This window comes from Thalassophryne amazonica, chromosome 12 (genome assembly GCF_902500255.1).
Source record: "Thalassophryne amazonica chromosome 12, fThaAma1.1, whole genome shotgun sequence".
Taxonomy (NCBI): domain Eukaryota; kingdom Metazoa; phylum Chordata; class Actinopteri; order Batrachoidiformes; family Batrachoididae; genus Thalassophryne; species Thalassophryne amazonica.
The window spans coordinates 34,731,257-34,749,478 of NC_047114.1; the positions used below are offsets into that span (position 1 = coordinate 34,731,257).

Sequence of the window (18,222 nt, forward strand, 5' to 3'; positions counted from 1 at the left end):
TGCCCAAAGGATTCTGAACATGTGCGTCACACTCTGGGCCGCCAGCAGATTTTGACCAACTGTGTTGACGTCCGCAGGTGGCTGTCAGAATGTTTTGGAACTGAAATCTAGTAAAAGAATTTGGGGGTATTTTTGGTACATACGTCACAGATTTTAAACAGGCTGTGTCAGGCCTAAATGATATTTATAGTGGAAGAATCTCTACGACAACATTCACAGACGTGTGGGACTTTGCAAATATTAAACCTCAAACACATGAAAATGGAAAATGCTACTACTTTTCCTAAATATGACCCGGGTCCAACTGTGTGGGGGCAATAGAAGGTAAATGTGGTGATTCAGGCCTCACATAATCCTGGTTCCCAGTAGTTTAATACTCTGTGGTACTTCTGACAGTTGTGGATACCCAGTATCATTTCAGGGTTGTCAATGTTGGGACTTTTGGTTGGAGCAGTGATGGAAGGACCTTTGCTGCCTCAGACTTTAGAGATGCTCTGCAGGACGGCAAGCTGGGTCACCCAGAAAATGTGCCTTTGACCATCTGGGGCCTAAGCCTCATCTTTGTAGGAGATGAGGCTTTTCCCCTTAGGTAAGTCTTTGGACAGATTTTAAAATAACATTAAAGGGATTTTCATGTATGATGTGTGTGTTATCACAATTAATCTGTAGTGATTACAACATTAAGCGCAACAACAGAGTCAGTGGTGACTGTAAATACTGAAATTAATGGCATCCAAACAACTAACTTTCCTGACTTCAAAGTTTAACAGACAAGGTGTAGAAACTCCTTTATCAGTTTCTTTTATAGTGCCCCTTTCACACTCCAGTGATAAGCCCGGCACATTCTGACAGAGAGTGAAAAGTTGCTTATCATTGACCAGTGCAGAGGTCCACCAGAGTGCAGAAGTCCACCAGAGTCCACAGGAGCTACGTCCAAGTCATTTGGGCAATGTTAATATTTGTCATGGTCCTGGAAAAATTTTCAAGACACTTAATTCTACGTTCATGCTAAAATACCGGCAAGAGGTGAGCTCCGCTACTGCTACGTTGTGATACCGTTATGAAATGAATCACATTTTTGTGACACGGTCAAGTTTATTTCACTGTTTTTAACCCTACCCCTTCCCCAAACCTTAACCTTAACCATAATCATAACCATAACCCCCATGCCCTCCCCCACCGTGTCACCCCAAATTTCGTGAAACCATCACAAATTCATTTTCTGATATGGTCACGAAAATGCGATGAAGTGTTTTGACGGTATAAGAAACTAATAGTTTAAATCACTTTTTGCGATGCCATCATGAACTAGCGTGAGATCGGGTTGCCATGCCCTCTGCTGGCCTTCGTTGGCCAATATCAGAGGCTTGACTGGATGCACCACCTCCTCTGGATCCCTTGGGCATGAAGAAATGTGAAAAAATGTGTAGAACCTGTCTCTACGACGCACCAGCAGCAAGTGACACAATTGTAGAGTGACGCTGAGTTTATATAGGCAACATTACGTCACGTCTACGCTACTACTCTGACTAGCGCACTACAAATCCACCTGCAGTCAGATGATGGAAGTTAAACTACCTCCCGTCTAAGTCTGTGGACTGTCGCCCAAAGTTGAGCTCCACCATCAAAAGGCAAAAGCCCTACAACTCATTATTATTATTAATATTATTAACTCTAATCGTATGTCAGCTGACAGCTGCATGGTTTTCAATGCTCCTGTTAAATGTCCTACTGTCGAGCTTCAAAGTTAGCAATCAGAGCTTTCAATATAAGATGTCCTTGACAGATTTTAACTCCTTTCAACATAATAGACCCTCCACCTCCTCTTTCCTTCAACATATTTTGTGCATCACACATTCTCTCATGAAATGATATCTCGTGTTTGTGCGATACACTGGTGCCATTAAGACTCCTCCGTAACTCTTGTTTCACACCAGACACACCAGGCAAAGTGCCATTTAAATAAAAGGCAGAAATCTTTGATGACCCCTGTGATGGGTTTGTCAGACAGCGACTTATTGAGTCCATGAACTGTATACTGGACAAACCCTGTGGAACATCACCCATAGGTTTTTGGAACAGATCTGAAAGAGTCATTTAGAAGCCAAAAAAAAAATTGCTGCTCTGGGTATCACTGTTTGCAGTGCTTATTCTGCATATGTCCCGACTAATCCATAAAGGTCATGCCATATCAGGTTATCCTCTCAGATCCCCCTGAAAAAAATCACAGGTGTTCTTATATCAAATTTATGGTGACATGGCAAATACATGTTAGATTTGTAACTCTGGTACTTTTGAAACTATGGCACTTTAAAAGTTCAGGGTTTTTTTTTGTTGGGTTTTTTTTTTTTGCATTTGACTAAACAAGCCTTTATGGTCCAATTTCCGACATTCATAGTTCCTTTGATATTACACAGAGTGCTTTGAACAGCTATGACAAAGGACAATTTTTTTTTTCCTGCAGAATTCAAAAACCAGGATAGGGACGTTTTGTAAACTATTTCTCATGCAAGACTGTGAAAATACCTGACAATTCAAAAATAAATAAATAAAATGATTCTCCTTTTGAGAACTTAATAGTATTGTCAGGGTTTTTTTTCCTCTTATCAGTTCCATTTGAGGGAATGCACATCATGCAGTAACCATATTTATTACTGTTATAGGAGTGAAAATAATTTTTGAAATTTGATTGATTTTCATTATACCTGAAAATTGCCTTTATTTCGTGTTCTAATTTGACAATGTGGACAGTTAACCACCATTTCCACATTTTATTTTTCATTGTGCATTCTTTAATTTAATGGTTCAACCCCTCCAGTCAAATTTCTCCAAATAATGAGTTGCGTCAGGAAGGGGATCCGGCGTAAAACTTGTGCCAAATCAACATGCAGATCTGCTTTGGATCTGCTGTGGCGACGCCGAGTGAAAACAAGGGAGCGGCCGAAGGGACTTGTGTATTTTGGGGAGCGAAGAGTCTCGGAGTCCTGTGCGTACTGTAAACTACATTTCCCACAATGCATCTACAATATTTGATTGCGCGTGTGCAGCACCGCCCTTTCCGTTGTGCACAAACAGGACTGCTAGCGACATTGCAAACCTGTGTTGTGTGCCACTTCGGTTTTACTTAATATTGTTCGTCGTGTTTCAGATTATGGACAACGGCGATTTTACATCAGGACGGGCAAAGATTACCGTTCCCGACAAAGTCGACATGTCGTTAGGTAAGATAGCTGTTGGTGTTATTGTAGCAGTGCTAGCGTTAGCTTACAGCTGGTGTTACTGGTACAACAAGAATAAAACGGTACCATTTAACAAAACTGGATTTAAACATAAAAGTAGAAATTAGGACCACATATTTTACTGAAAGATATAATTTATAAGTACATTCACCGATCACCCAGGCAATGCTAATTTCCTTGTTGATACTCGGTAAATTTCTGGGGTTTACTACTAAAGGTGTAGTATCAAAGCTGAACGTGTCTGCTCACCATTCCCCTTAACAGATTCAAAACAGGATTGTGTTTAAATCTTGGACTTCTGAGTTTATTTGTAAATGATCTCCCTGAAATTTTAGACTACACAGTCCTGTCATATTAGCTGCTTTTTGCAGATGTCTTGTTTGAAACTGCTGCAGACGTGCAGACTGCACTCAAACCAGCAGAGTGCCACAGTAAACGGAAACAAAAAAGTGAACCAGAATACAACAAAGGAGTATTTAGATTTAGGAAATTCACTATTTATTTTGATATTGTCCAGACCAGTTACCCGTGGTTTGAATTTGCAGCCTCTGGTACAATCAATGAAGCAATGGGCAGCACAGTGGTTAGTACTGTTGAAGGTCATGGGATCCATTCCCAGCTGTGGCCTTTCTGTGTTGACTTTGCGTGTTCTCCCCATGTCTGCGTGGGTTCCCCCCAGGTGCTCCGGCTTCCTCCCACATCTAATGCAGGTTAGGTGAAATGAAAACTTTATAATTGTCCAGATATCCCTTGTTAAAGAGATCTTGATTTCAATGGGACTAACATGGTTAAATTAATAACCACATTAAAAGAACAGGCATATAACGTCTTATTTAGTGCAGTACACCTGTAGCACAGTATGTTGCTCAGTAGAATAGGAGTTGAACTACCAATATTTACCCTGTTTGATTCTGTTGCTTTGGGAGACTGACATGAGCATTATTACTTTGCTTTGTAAGGTGATGAAATGTCAGAAATTGGAGAAAAATGTTGACCAGTGTTTTCCAGAGCCCAAGATGATGCCTTCACGTGTCTTGTTTTGTCTGCAACCCAAAGGTATTGAGTTACTCCTAGAAGGGTAGAAGTAAAGACAGTGGTGAAATAAACCAGAATGTATTCAGACATAAGAAGCTGAAATCAGATACTTTGGATTTTTTTTTTTTAATGAATCAAATTGATCATCAGAAATGTTGTTGATTAATTGTGGATTAATTAATATTGTTGACCCCAGCAGCTGGAGAAGGGGATGGTTACTTCGGAGAGGTGGGGATTGGGGATGGGCCAAATCGTCTTAAAATTATGACACAATATTTTGTGGTATTTTTGGTGATAACTACAAATGATGATATCAAAATGGTTCTATTCATCACACTCACCTGTGACCATAATCCACCAGCCTTCCATAAAGATTTGTGTGAGGAGGAGATCGGTGTTTCTGTTTAATATCTTTTAAGGGAGCAGCTGGGAGGGTGAAGCTGCACTTGTTTTAAAGTGTGCCCATGACGATATTAAAAGCACAGTTGCGAGGCAGAAGGGAGGAAAAAATAGAAAAGTTTAGGACTTGATGTGCTATTTATGTACACAACACAGGTTATTCCTGCACTTTGATTTAATTGGATTAATTTGTTCACACTTTTGTCAGTGCATATAGCAAATATAATTGTGCTGCGTGCATGCATCTTTGCATGCGTTTTGTTGCATGCATTGAGTTTATTTTTATTTTAAAATTATTTATTTATTTATTTATATTATGTTTATATATTAGAACTCATTGTACTGTTGAAAAAAAATTAGTTTAAAGAGGGAACCATATGTAAAATTAAAATTTCCAACTAAGGTAGGCGATATGACCTAAAAATAATATCTTCACTTCATCAGAATAGCCTTTATTCACCAAGTTTCTACAAGAATACAAGGAATCTGACTCCAGTTTGAGCTGCACTCTCTCTGTACAGCATGTATAAATATACACTACAGAATAATTCACAGTAAAAAATGTGCAAATAAAATTTGCAATAAAAAACTGGTGACCACTGACTATTATGTCACGGTATTACGTTTTATATGTTTAAACGGGCCCATGCCTGTGTTAATTCCTGAGTAAGACAAACAAGTCACCAGTACAAAAACAAAATGCTGGCTCAGTTTACCATTTCCATGACTACTGTTATTGTGAAAGTATCTTTATAGTTAGTTATGCCAATAAGAAAAGCAGGGAGGCATGATTATATCAGGGAAAATATCAGTGTTGGCCGATAAAAGCTCAAAAAGTTAAATCAGTATCTGCAGATATGAAAATTTGCTCTGATTTATTTATTTATTTATTTATTTTAAATCCAATGTGCATGTTAATGGAAACCTCAAACCCCTATTTCAGTTCAGTCAGCTCGTGTTACTGTCTTTGACAGATGACATCATTCGGTTGAACAAAAAAGAACAACAGTTAAAGAGAAGACAAGGCTCCACAAGTCGGCGACCAGTGAAGAAGAAAGGCCGTTTTCAGTCGAGGACTGCGGGATCAGTTCAGAGAGGTGAAAGCGCCTCTGTTGTTGTTGGGTTTTATTTTTAAATTGAACAAACTGAGTGCGTATCTAATGCGATATATATTTTAGCTGGAGGTGGTGTACCCCGAGGAGGAGCTGCTAAACTGAGGGGCAGAAGATTACCTCCCTTGGGAGGTCGACGAAGGGGTCAAGGTGTTATCACTGGCCTGGCGGCCCGGAGGCCTGGAGCCCTGCTAAAACGAACTGGATCATTCAACAGAACAGCAGCCAGCCAGGTGTAGTAGAACATGTGGTATGTTCACATGCAACTTCAGTGTAATGTACCAGCAATCGACAAAGACTAATGGATTTTAACACGCTGTACATGGAGGTGACTCTTACATATGATGTTAATATGCCAGTGACAACACTAAAATGAAATTAAGATCCAGTGGCCAACTCATGTCATACAGTGACATCCTGAAAGTATTCACAGCATTTCACTTTCTCCACATTTTATGTTACAGCCTTATTCCATCATTTTTCTCCTCAGAGACTCATAACACCCCATAATGATGACATGAAAAAAAGTTTTTTGAAATTTTTGCAAATTTATTACAAATAATAATAATAATAATAAAAAAACAAGAAATCATGTGTATATACAGCGCCCTCCAAACATATTTGGTATTTCACACATTTTAATTTGTTTATGCCATTTTAAATACAAAAAAATAAAACTTTCTAAAATGATCTTCCTTAATCTCAAACTGAAAGCAAATTTCAACAATTTGATATATAAATTAATTAAAAATATAAAAGCCGAGATGATGGGTTGCATAAGTAATGCTTTGGTATAATATCTGTAAATAATCAGTTTTATTGGCAGTTTTCTTCAGACAAGTCGGGATGGATACATTAACATTTCCAAGTCACTGAATATGTCTTGGACTTTATTTACATCAATTATGAAGAAATACAAACAGTATAGCAGTCTATAGTAAGTCTGTATGGAGTAGACAGTTCTCAAAAACTGAGTGACTGTGCAAGAAGGAGAAGAGTGAGGAAAGCCACCCAGACAACCCAGAAGATGTAATAGGCTTCTGTGGCTATTGTACATTAGTGTATGTTTATCGTTTTGTATCCCCAGTTGTACAGCTTCATGATGAAGTGGTATAGAGGAGGATTTTCTTTCACCAAAACATCAAATCTAGGCTTGCATGTCAGATGTACCTTCTGGCAAATTCTAGCTGAACTTTCAGGTCTTCTTTTTAAGAAAATCCTAATACCCCGGAGGGTAACAAGAGTCATCAGAGGTTGACATATGTACCGCCTCTATTTGTATTAGTTAAAAAAAATTGGTTTACTGAATTAAGAAATCAAATTTATATTTTAATCTTCCATATTAAAATTAAGGCCGATCTGTGAAAATTCCTGGTGGCACTCAAAACTATATTAACTATAACATTGAAAATATTGGTATATCGAATGTTGGGGAAAAAAAACAATATCATGTATTTCTAATAAACCTTCACTGTCCTCTGACTGAACAGCTGTGGAAGCAGGCAGGTAAGCGTTTCAAAAATTTTGCCTCTGCTTGTGTTAAAGATCTTGTGCTGCAACTCTCCTCTGCAGAAAACAAGACAGAAAACGAGGGCCTTCATTCAACGTACTGAACCCCAGTTTAGGAAGCCGGAGGTGCAGAGGCGACTGTACAGGCAGAATGATCTGCAGAGAGGCCACAACACATCCACAAGGAGGTCGTTTCAGCTGCGAAGACGGTGAGAACGACGGAGTTTCCAAATGTGTTATTTACAGCTCTGCAGGAATCATCAGATGACTCGTATCCATTTGAAGTACCGTATTTTCCGGACTATAAGTCGCACTTTTTTACATGTTTTGGCCGGGGGTGCGACCTATACTCCGGTGCGACTTATAAATGAAAAATATACCGGTAGGATCTCAATTAATTTACTGTAACAAAACAATTTTACGTGACAGAGTCGATCTATGTTTTAAAATGGCCACCGGAAAAGGAAATGCAATGCATCATGGGCACTGTAGTATGACGGCCATCCTATAGTTCACGCTGGTCGCGATAACCAATCAGAGAACAGAACTTTGGATGCGTATTCCTCACCTCACCCACAGCGTGTGAAGCTGACAAACTCGGTGCTTGCTGTTATTCCGGCTTGGCGAACAGAACAGCTTCAACCCTTGGATATCAATGTGAGCAGAGTGTTTAAGTTGACGCTGAGAGCTCCGTGGGAGCATTGGGTGAGCGACGGCGGAGGATTAGCGTATGCACTTGGAAGGAGCTGGCGTCGATGATTGTGAAAAGCGTTTGAAGCAGACGAACATGGTGTTTATTCCGGGACGGCTAACAAGACAGCTTCAACCCTTGGATATCAGTGTGAGCAGAGTTGACGCTGAGAGCTGCATGGGAGCACTGAGCGATGGCGGAGGATTAGCGTCTGCACTTGGAAGGAGCTGGATCGACACCGCTGGGTGGTGAGCTGCGCAGGTAGGCGCTGCATGGTTCGGCTCGCAATGTGGTCCGCAAAATACAAACATATCCGTAGGTAAAATGCAGCTCACGAGAGGGCACTCGAGGCTTGTGTAACTGTTCCTGCGACTTCTGACTACCATAGAAAAATAAAAATTTTAACGTTACTGATAACATAACAAGACAACGGAGAAGGCCCGAAAAAATGCCACCAAAAAGAAAATCATACTCTGCAGATTACAAGTTGCGACTGGTGAAATATGCATCCGAAAACGGTAGCCGTCACAATATTATCATCTGAACTTTTCATGTTAACATACCTGTATGTCCATGGGACTTATAGTCCAGTGGACCTTATTTATGGTTTATTTTTCTTTATAATGGATAAAGTGGCTGGTGCGACTTATACTCCGGTGCAACTTATTTATGGTTTGTTTTTCTTTATAATGGATAAAGTGGCTGGTGCGACTTATACTCCGGTGCGACTTATAGTCCGGAAAATACGGTAATTGGAAATGACAAACATTTATTGACTAAGTTTGTGTGTGTGGGAAGAGTAACAGTAAAGTGAGTGTGACATTAACATACTGTGCAGTTTGACCTGTTTTATTTTTATTTTTTTTAAATGTCTTATTTTGCAGACTACTGCCACCTGTTCAGCAGGCTCAGAGAGAAGCACGTCAGGCTACGTTTCTTTTTCGGAGGGGCCTCAAGGTACTTGATAATGGTGTATGAACCAATTAAACAGATTTACAGATCAGTGGTAGGGATGGGCGATATGGCCTAAAATCCATATTTCAATATACATTGCAGCCTCTTGCGATAATGAAATATATATCACAACATATAAATTATAATCAAACTATTTCAGAGCAGGTTATATAGACCCTAAGGAAAGCCAAACTCTTTACAAGCTGGACAAAATCTATCTTCATATGCCAGCAACTTCTGTGCCGTGTGAGAGGGGTGTCTCCAAAACTGGAGAGGTAGTAATAAAGAAGAACAGACTCAAGTCTAACACCACTGAAATGATCTTGTTTTTAAATAAAAACCTTTGATACCCCCAAATCCCCTACATTTTGTACAACTATTTTCATTACAGTCCCTAGTTGCACAAGCATTTCCAAATTTATATCTCTATTGCATATTTTATGATGACAGTCACATTATAAGACAAGTATAATATTAATGTCTTTTAATAAAAAAAAGTCAAAAATTTCAAGATATACATAGAACCTTTATTATTAAACATACATAACAGTCCCTCACTGTTTCATGACATCTTGCCCTTTATTGTTCCATGCAAGTGCTATGTTGAAGATTGTCTCCATATTTAATTGTATCAAATACTGAACCATTTCAACACAACTGCTTCATGTTGATTCAGTGGTTCAAAAAGCTTCGGTTTCTCCATCATTCATAGTCGTGTTACCTCTTGTAGACGGAACTGTTGCTCACTCTAGAGGTCTTTTTCACCAGCTCCTCCATTTCGCTTTCAGCCATGTTTAATCAAAATGACAATTAATGCATTGCAGCTTGTGGCTGTAGCATCTGAGGGTTGAGAGTAGATTGCATCAACATGCATTATCTTCTTCTATGGTGTTTAACGGCAGCCAGCATCCTCAATATTGCATTGCTGCCACTTTCAGTCTGTTAAAATGCATTACAGTGGTAGTGCAATAGAATTAAAGTCTCTATCATAGGCCAGTTTTGTATCATTTATATCGCATACCCTTTCTATCACCGATTACTAATCAGTGGATTTTCTGCATAAGCACATGAACTCTGAACTCCCCCCAACCTGGGCCTTATTTAAATTTGTTTCTTGGTTTAACTTATCATTTGGGTCAAAAACAATGATAATTGGTCTAGCATTTAATTAAAATGCTACCAGCCAAGTGCTAATCAGCTATACAATGTAAGACTACAATGTAAGACTTTGAGGTAAACTAATCAAAACATCAAAATAAACCAGCAGTACAGGCAGCAGTGTATATTTGTAAAAGCATATTTATGCTCTGTTTCCTTTCAAAAAGCACAGTCTGTTTGTGATAGATAGCAAATGTGAAACGCTTCTTCCGAGTGGCTCCTTTTTTGAGTAAAGGTCTACTTTTGAAGACATAGTTCAAATATATTTTTGAATGTAATAATTATGAGAATGAATGTAGTTTTTAACAACTATAACGGCCATGTAATTTTTTCCACAATGTTCAGTATTACTGAGTGTTCTAACTTTACTACTGCTATGTTACACTAAGTGGAATTGATAAGAGCCATATAAAAAGTGCTTATTTGCATTGTTTAGTAAAAATAAATGTCAAGGAGTAGCATGGATTGAATGTAGTATTGTGGAGCTGTTCAGTTATCAAATGTATACATTTGATTGACTTTAATGTGCTTGCAATGTGCTCTGTGCAAGTATAGTATTTAGGAAAATGCAAGTATTTGATGAAGACTCTGTATCAAGCAGGTAATCTATTAACCAGTGTAGCTCCGGGACAAAAAAAAAAAGCTTGATTGAGACATCCCTACTGTCCCGTTATTGGTCAGACACTCTGCCTTTGTGTAGCTGGTTTACATCTTAGCTGCAATTCAATGGTCTATTAAGAGGACATGCTAATGTCAGCGCTGTCGCCAGCCTCACCTGTTTAATCCTGACAACTGATGCGATACTGTATTATAGACCTGTGAAACTCTTATGTTTATTTGATCGCTGCACACTTTACACATGTGCTTGTGGGTTTTCAAAAACTGTGCACTTACTTGTCTGGAAAAATCTAAATGGTCATGTTTGTGCAGGATGCCATTCTGAGCTCATAATGTGCAGTGCTCACATTTGGTTCAGGTTGTGCTTGTGAATGTACAGTAGTGTTCAGAATAATAGTAGTGCTATGTGACTAAAAAGATTAATCCAGGTTTTGAGTATATTTCTTATTGTTACATGGGAAACAAGGTACCAGTAGATTCAGTAGATTCTCACAAGACCAAGTATTCATGATATGCACACTCTTAAGGCTATGAAATTGGGCTATTAGTAAAAAAAAAAAGAAAAAAAAGTGGGGTGTTCACAATAATAGTAGTGTGACATTCGGTCAGTGAGTTCGTCAATTTTGTGGAACAAACAGGTGTGAATCAGGTGTCCCCTATGTAAGAATGAAGCCAGCACCTGTTGAACATGCTTTTCTCTTTGAAAGCCTGAGGAAAATGGGATGTTCAAGACATTGTTCAGAAGAACAGCGTAGTTTGATTTAAAAAGTTGATTGGAGAGGGAAAACCTATACGCAGGTGCAAAAAATTATAGGCTGTTCATCTACAATGATCTCCAGTGCTTTAAAATGGACCACAAAAAACAGAGACGCGTAGAAGAAAATGGAAAACAACCATCAAAATGGATAGAAGAATAATCAGAACCATTGATCAGCTCCAGGATGATCAAAGACAGTCTGGAGTTACCTGTAAGTGCTGTGACAGTTAGAAGACGCCTGTGTGAAGCTAATTTATTTGCAAGAATCCCTCGCAAAGTCCCTCTGTTAAATAAAAGATGTGCAGAAGAGGCAACAATTTGCCAAAGAACACATCAACTGGCCTAAAGAGAAATGGAGGAATATTTTGTGGACTGATGAGAGTAAAATTGTTCTTTTTGGGTCCAAGGGCCGCAGACAGTTTGTGAGATGACCCCCAAACTCTGAATTCAAGCCACAGTTCACAGTGAAGACAATGAAGCATGGTGGTGCAAGCATCATGATATGGGCATGTTTCTCCTACTATGGTGTTGGGCCTATATATCACATACCAGGTATCATGGATCAGTTTGGATATGTCAAAATACTTGAAGAGGTCATGTTGTCTTATGCTGAAGAGGACATGCCCTTGAAATGAGTGTTTCAACAAGACAATGACCCCAAGCACACTAGTAAATGAGCAAAATCTTGGTTCCAACCCAACAAAATTAATGCCTCGCAGATGTGAAGAAATCATGAAAAACTGTGGTTATACAACTAAATACTAGTTTAGTGAGTCACAGGATTGCTAAAAAAGCAGTTTGAACATAATAGTTTTGAGTTTGTAGCATCAACAGCAGATGCTACTATTATTGTGAACACCCCCTTTTCTACTTTATTTTACTAATAGCCCAGTTTCATAGCCTTAAGCGTGTGCATATCATGAATGCTTGGTCTTGTTGGATTTGTGAGAATCTACTGAATCTACTGGTACCTTGTTTCCCATGTAACAATAAGAAATATACCAAAACCTGGATTAATCTTTTTAGTCACATAGCACTACTCATATTCTGAACACTACTGTACCATGGTCCACTTGGAACAACATTGATTCCCTTTCAGTAAGACCGTGGTCCATTTATTTGGTGCGCATGAGACCAAAATTTTGTTCACATCTTCCCAAACAAATACAGATATTTAAGGAAACTGATAATGTAGCAGATAAGTGTAAGAGTTGTTCAGCTGATGATACAAATTTGGTCTAAATATTTCTGAGAAGTCCTTTTCTTAAAAAAAAAAAGAAAAAAAAAGAAGCCGTTTGCCACATATTTTAAATTGGTGGCCGTTTTTCAATATGGTCACCAAAAATACAGCCTATGTGTGCAAATAAAACACTGGCAAGCAAATATGGGTGATTGTGGTACTAAATTATTAAATGTGATGCTACTAAACACAAATGTAATATTCTCAGACATAATTGGAGTAATCTTCATTTTAAGTCTCAGACATGTCACCTGAGGAATCCAAGCCTATTTTTCTTTTGCAAATCTCTCAAGCTCCTCCAGATTTGACGGTCTTCTGGCATGGACCTTGGTCTTCAGTTCACCCCACAGATTTTCAAAGGGATTTAAGTCAGGGCTTTGTGCAGGACAGTGTGTAACATTCACTTTTGGTCTTCTGGAAGTAGTTCTTCACTAGGAGCAATGTACAGTTGTGTTCAAAATAAGTGTGTTTAAAAAAGTGAGAAAAGCTCAAAATCTTTGATAGCTTTTATTTTCATTCATGCAAATGCATTGGGAACACTGCACATTCTGTTCCAAATCAAAACATGAAGAAAAATTAGTCAGATTTGTTCATTTTGAAGAAAATGTTAAATTTCATAGAGGGGCTAATAATTTTGTCCTCATCTATGTACAAGTATAACGAAAATACATATTTCTGAGTGTCATCTTGAAAAAAAGGCCAGTGTCTCGAAAATTGAAGTGGCTAACGACTTTTTGGAAAAAGTAGACCAAGAAGTTCCATTGTGCCAAATTTGATGCTTGTATCCTAAATTTAAAGATTTTATGATATATGCATTATAGCCATGGTCTAATTGAAATACCAAATGGGGCAGGTGTGAAAATGACCTTAGCCTTGATCCAGATTCTGCACTCACTAATTTATCTTGCAGGTTCATGCCCAGATGCAGAATCCAAATCTTCACACTGCTCCAGTCAGAACCCGTCAGTGAGTATTACACACTTGAGCTGAATATCATTCAACTTGAGGAGGCTCTTCTGTAATCATGTACCATTTCTTTGTGTCCACCAGGTGGCGCACGTCAACAAACAGTAGTGGAATCTTGACTGTTTCAATTGACAACCCAACAGCCAGAACACAACCAGAGTAAATATCACAAAATACAAGCATAATTTATGAAATTTGAATTTATTTTTGAAAAATCACCTCAGTACAGTACTACTTGCTAAAAGTATAAACATTTTTTGTTCTGCAGACTCAGCACACACAGTGCATACGACTGTGTTCCACAATCTGACAGCTTCATACAGCTACAAATGTTTACAGGCCATATAACCGGATTATCTGGGGTGTTTCAGTGATACAGCTGAGGGTTGCTGCTAATCATTAATTAAACCTCATTTTTGTGAAATGCAGGGTCACATTAATTACAAGAAAATACTAGAGCACCACGCTCATAGAGCACAAACCTCCGCCAACAGTAGTTTCCAATTCCATAAATGTTTACCTTGGGGGAAAAAAAATTCAAGGTCACAGTCGTGTTAGAAGTGGCATCTCATAAGATAAAATATAATACAAAATATAGATCAAAGGGGCTTTTCAATGTTAAAATCAAATGTCCCCTCAATCCGCAATATGGATCAGATGCGGCTCAGACTTTGGCTATTCATTGAGAGTGTCAGTTTGCACCTCATTGTCACAAATGAGAGTGATTGAGGCACTTTTGATTGAAATAAAATGCAAAATGTACATCAAATGGGCTTTTCATTATTAAATTAAAATGTCCACAAAATCCACAATCTGGATCAACCTTTATCAGGTGATAGTGAGTGCCAGTCTGCACTTCACTTTCACGTATGAGAGTGATTGGGGCACGTTTAAGATATAATGCAAAATATACATCAAATGGGGTTTTCAATGGTAAATTTAAATGGCAACAAAATCTGTAATCTGGATCAGATCTGGATCAAACTTTATCAGTTGATAAAGGATGCCATCCTAAATAACGCTTTCAAATATGAAAGAAATCTGATCTTTTTTGAAAATTTGCTCAGTGTTAAAACATTTTTCCAACATTTTTCCCATCGTTGTTCTTGAAAATTTAATCAGTTCTTGTCTATCAAGATATGAATCGTCAGTAAAAAAATGTCATAATGATATATGAAAAATTGTGGTCTCCAGGCTGTTCAAAGACAGACAGACAGACAGGGGTGAAAAAATAACCTCTTCCAACTTTGTTGGCGGAGGTAACAACGAAGCATGAATCCCGATCAGGAAAGCAAAACTGTGGCCCATAACTGCATCACGCAGTCTCCAACCTCGCCACTAGATGACACTAAATCCTACACCCTGTAGGTTTAAATCCTAGTTTTACATGGTTCCATAATGCACTGTGTGTGTGGTGTGGTTCCAGTCTCAGCCTTTATTATGTTATAGAAGTGAATAAAGTTTTTTCTAATTTAACTTTCACTTACGCAATCAGTTCATATTCAAATGAAGCAGTGACTGTAATTTCTCTTTAGGCCCCAAACTGCTTGGACCCTTCACCCGCCAGCTGTTAGCTCTACTTCTGTCAAGGTGGAAACTGTAGAGAAGAAGACGCCAAAAGGAGTGCCACTCCAATTTGACATCAACAGTGTTGGAAAACAGGTACGGACAGCGATTCCACAAACAAAGCTATACTGATGGCATTTTATCCCTTTTCAGTAGAAGACTTGTGGGTTTAGAGTTGTGTCCTAGTTTAGTTTCGAAAGTGGTTCCAGTTGTTAGATTGTCTTGAGTTCAGCTATTCATTCGGCGCTTAAAAGATTTTAATCAGTAAAGTATTTAGTTTGATTGTTAAAACTGTCACAGGCTCAACAGCTAAAAACAGCTGTAAGAGGTGCACGCGACAAAGAAAACACAGCAGTAAAATTCTTCTGGCCATTGAGCACATGAAAATATCATTAGACGTGTCAGAAAGCATGGCGTGTACTTACTTCAACAAATGTAAGCCGTTGTAAAACCCCTGATTAGGAGGGCAGCTACTCCCTCATCATTCTCTTGTCATGCTGCAACAATCCAATGAAGTCTTTCTCTTTCATACACACATGCGCGCACATACACACACACAAACTCTCAGAGAGACGAGATGTGACATGTGACCAGACCTGCCTTCAGCTCTGCACACAAAGTTCCAAATGAGGGAGCACTCTAAATATATTTCCTCAATTTCTCCAGTACAGAAAGCAGTACTGTAAAGTACCCCAGTCTTTGTCTGTTTGTTGCAGACTTTTCTGTTTTTTTTTTTTTGTTTTTTTTCGTATCATTTCCTCATGTTTTATTTGTGATATCTTGATGCCTGCTTCAAATCAGTTTCCTTTGGGATAGTAATAAAGTTGAAATCTGCAATAATGTACCACTAGGACTCATTTAATACCGGGTTTCTGTTCCATCCCCAATTTTTACTGCTGTTTTTTTTTGTTGTTGTTTGCCTGTGCACCTCCTATATATAACTGTTTATCCTGTGAAGGTTTTAACCATCAAACTAAACACAAGAGTGATTTTTAAGTGAACAGCTGAACTCAAAACAATGTAAAAATAATAAACAAAAATGAAGACAAGTAGTTGAGGTTTGTCAGTTCATGTGCCTTCCAGAGGTGTGGCCATCTTGTGGCTACTTGGTGTTAATGTGCACATTGTTTAATGATAGATTATAAAGGATGTGAAAACCTGACTCTTACACGTACCTGTAACGCCAGTGAGCATGCTAACATCTCCATAAGATGTCTTGTAAATCACTTCAGAGGTCTTATCTAGTTAGAAAAATGGCTTTTTTAGATTTAGAAGTATTTATTTCTTGCTAACTTTTGCAAAATATATGCAGAAAGAGTGCTAAACATATTTATCCAGAAATACACCTAGTTCGAAGCGTATTACACCATCTTGGCTTATTTTGTGTGACCGAGCAATCGGCTGATATCCCGCTGCCTTTTTACTCTGATTAGCAGTCGCAATGCCTCTGTCGCTTGCGGTCACGTGTAGCTAATCTGACCGTAGGGTAAAACCCAGGTAAAAAACAAAAAAAAAAAATCAAATTCACTTTTAAGATTGTTAAACAATGACTTTGCATAACGTGACGTGCTAACACTCGCATACTTGTTTCCACAGCAAACGTCAATGACACTGAACGAGAGATTCCGCATTCTCAAAGATCAGCGCACAGCCACACCGCGGGGCAGTAAAGGCAGCCGGTTTGTTACCGTGGGTTAGCCTGCAGGAAGCTGTTGCCCACCAGCTGATGGACTTTATTAAATGAAGCTGCGTTACAAATGAGTACGTGCACAACTGCCCACATGTCACAAATCAAGTGTGTGAGTGTTGGTGGAAGACAGTGTTTTTGTTGTTTTTGTCTCACTGGCTATCGTGTCACTGTACTCCACCGTTTGCCTCGTGTAGTGGAAGGAAACTGTTTGCTTTGGACTCAGAACTGTCGACAGCACGCACGATGAAGGCTGCTTGTTTTTTTGTTTTTGTTGTTTTTTATCATTTTCTTGCCGGAGAGGACTGTTGTGTTCTTGGAACCATGGCACATGTATTCTCTCATTTAACATTTTAAAAACAAAACATTTTGTAATGTTTCCTCAAATAAAAAAGTTTTTGAATTTTTCTTTTTACTTTGTATTGTCTTACTAGTACTCTGAAGACAAGGTTTTATTCATTCACTTTATTAATTCACTTTCTGCCCCTTACCCGGTTGCGGTGCCAGCAGATCGAGCAATTTATTCCACACTTCCCTGTCCTCAGTCTTCCTGGGGGATCCCGAGGCATTCCCAAGGTTTTCAGGTGATGTCATTAAACGGTGTAGCTGCCTGCCACCTTCCTGATTGTTCCCAGCTGTTAGGTAAAACCCACAGGCTGTTCCACAGATCAGCCGGTGTGCATCAGGTCATTTCTCTGTACTTTTCCATCATTTTGTTACAAGTTTGTGTATATTGGATCCAACCACAGAAAAAAGGGAAGGTGAGTGGCTGCTTTAGCTCATCCCAGCCATCTTGTGGAGACAATAATTCATAAACATCAAATAATCATCTTTGCTACCCCACATCAATTGATAAAGCAGGTTTGTGTGGTCAGTGTAACATCGTCTGGAAGTGTTTGCTGCTTACTGGCGGGATCAGGTTTGGGAGCAGGTGCTGGATGGCAGACAACTGATCCGTCAAACCTCTCAAAACTAACCATCTATCTGCCAAATGAAACGTGGGCGTCCCCTTGACCACATTCGTGCTGGATAAGGCAAAGAGCAAAGCACCACATGACCACAATGTTGGTGACCTTCACTGACAATGCAGGTGATTTTCTTCTTAAAAGTTACTTTAAGTATAGTTCATGTGATTTCAGGTTAAGATTTATTGGTGTTTAATATGCAGTACAGTGTAATGTACAACCCAACCTACTGTATAGCCAATGAAATGATGCGAAAATAAATTTATATTACTTATTATGGGACATCTCATACACAATAACAATCTGCAGGCTGCAGCTGTACTACA

The 18,222-nt window shown here is 38.8% G+C and overlaps 1 protein-coding gene across 1 annotated transcript; it reads left to right on the plus strand.

Moving 5' to 3' along the window:
- The first annotated feature begins 3,049 nt into the window (after positions 1–3,049).
- On the plus strand, positions 3,050–17,339 carry LOC117522246 (UAP56-interacting factor-like). Its single transcript, XM_034183641.1, has 9 exons — positions 3,050–3,221; positions 5,648–5,770; positions 5,852–6,018; positions 7,358–7,503; positions 8,870–8,942; positions 13,623–13,678; positions 13,763–13,837; positions 15,214–15,340; positions 16,841–17,339. The coding sequence occupies exons 1-9, from the start codon at positions 3,152–3,154 to the stop codon at positions 16,940–16,942; spliced, it is 939 nt and encodes a 312-aa protein (XP_034039532.1). The 5' UTR covers positions 3,050–3,151; the 3' UTR covers positions 16,943–17,339.
- Positions 17,340–18,222: the final 883 nt, after the last annotated feature.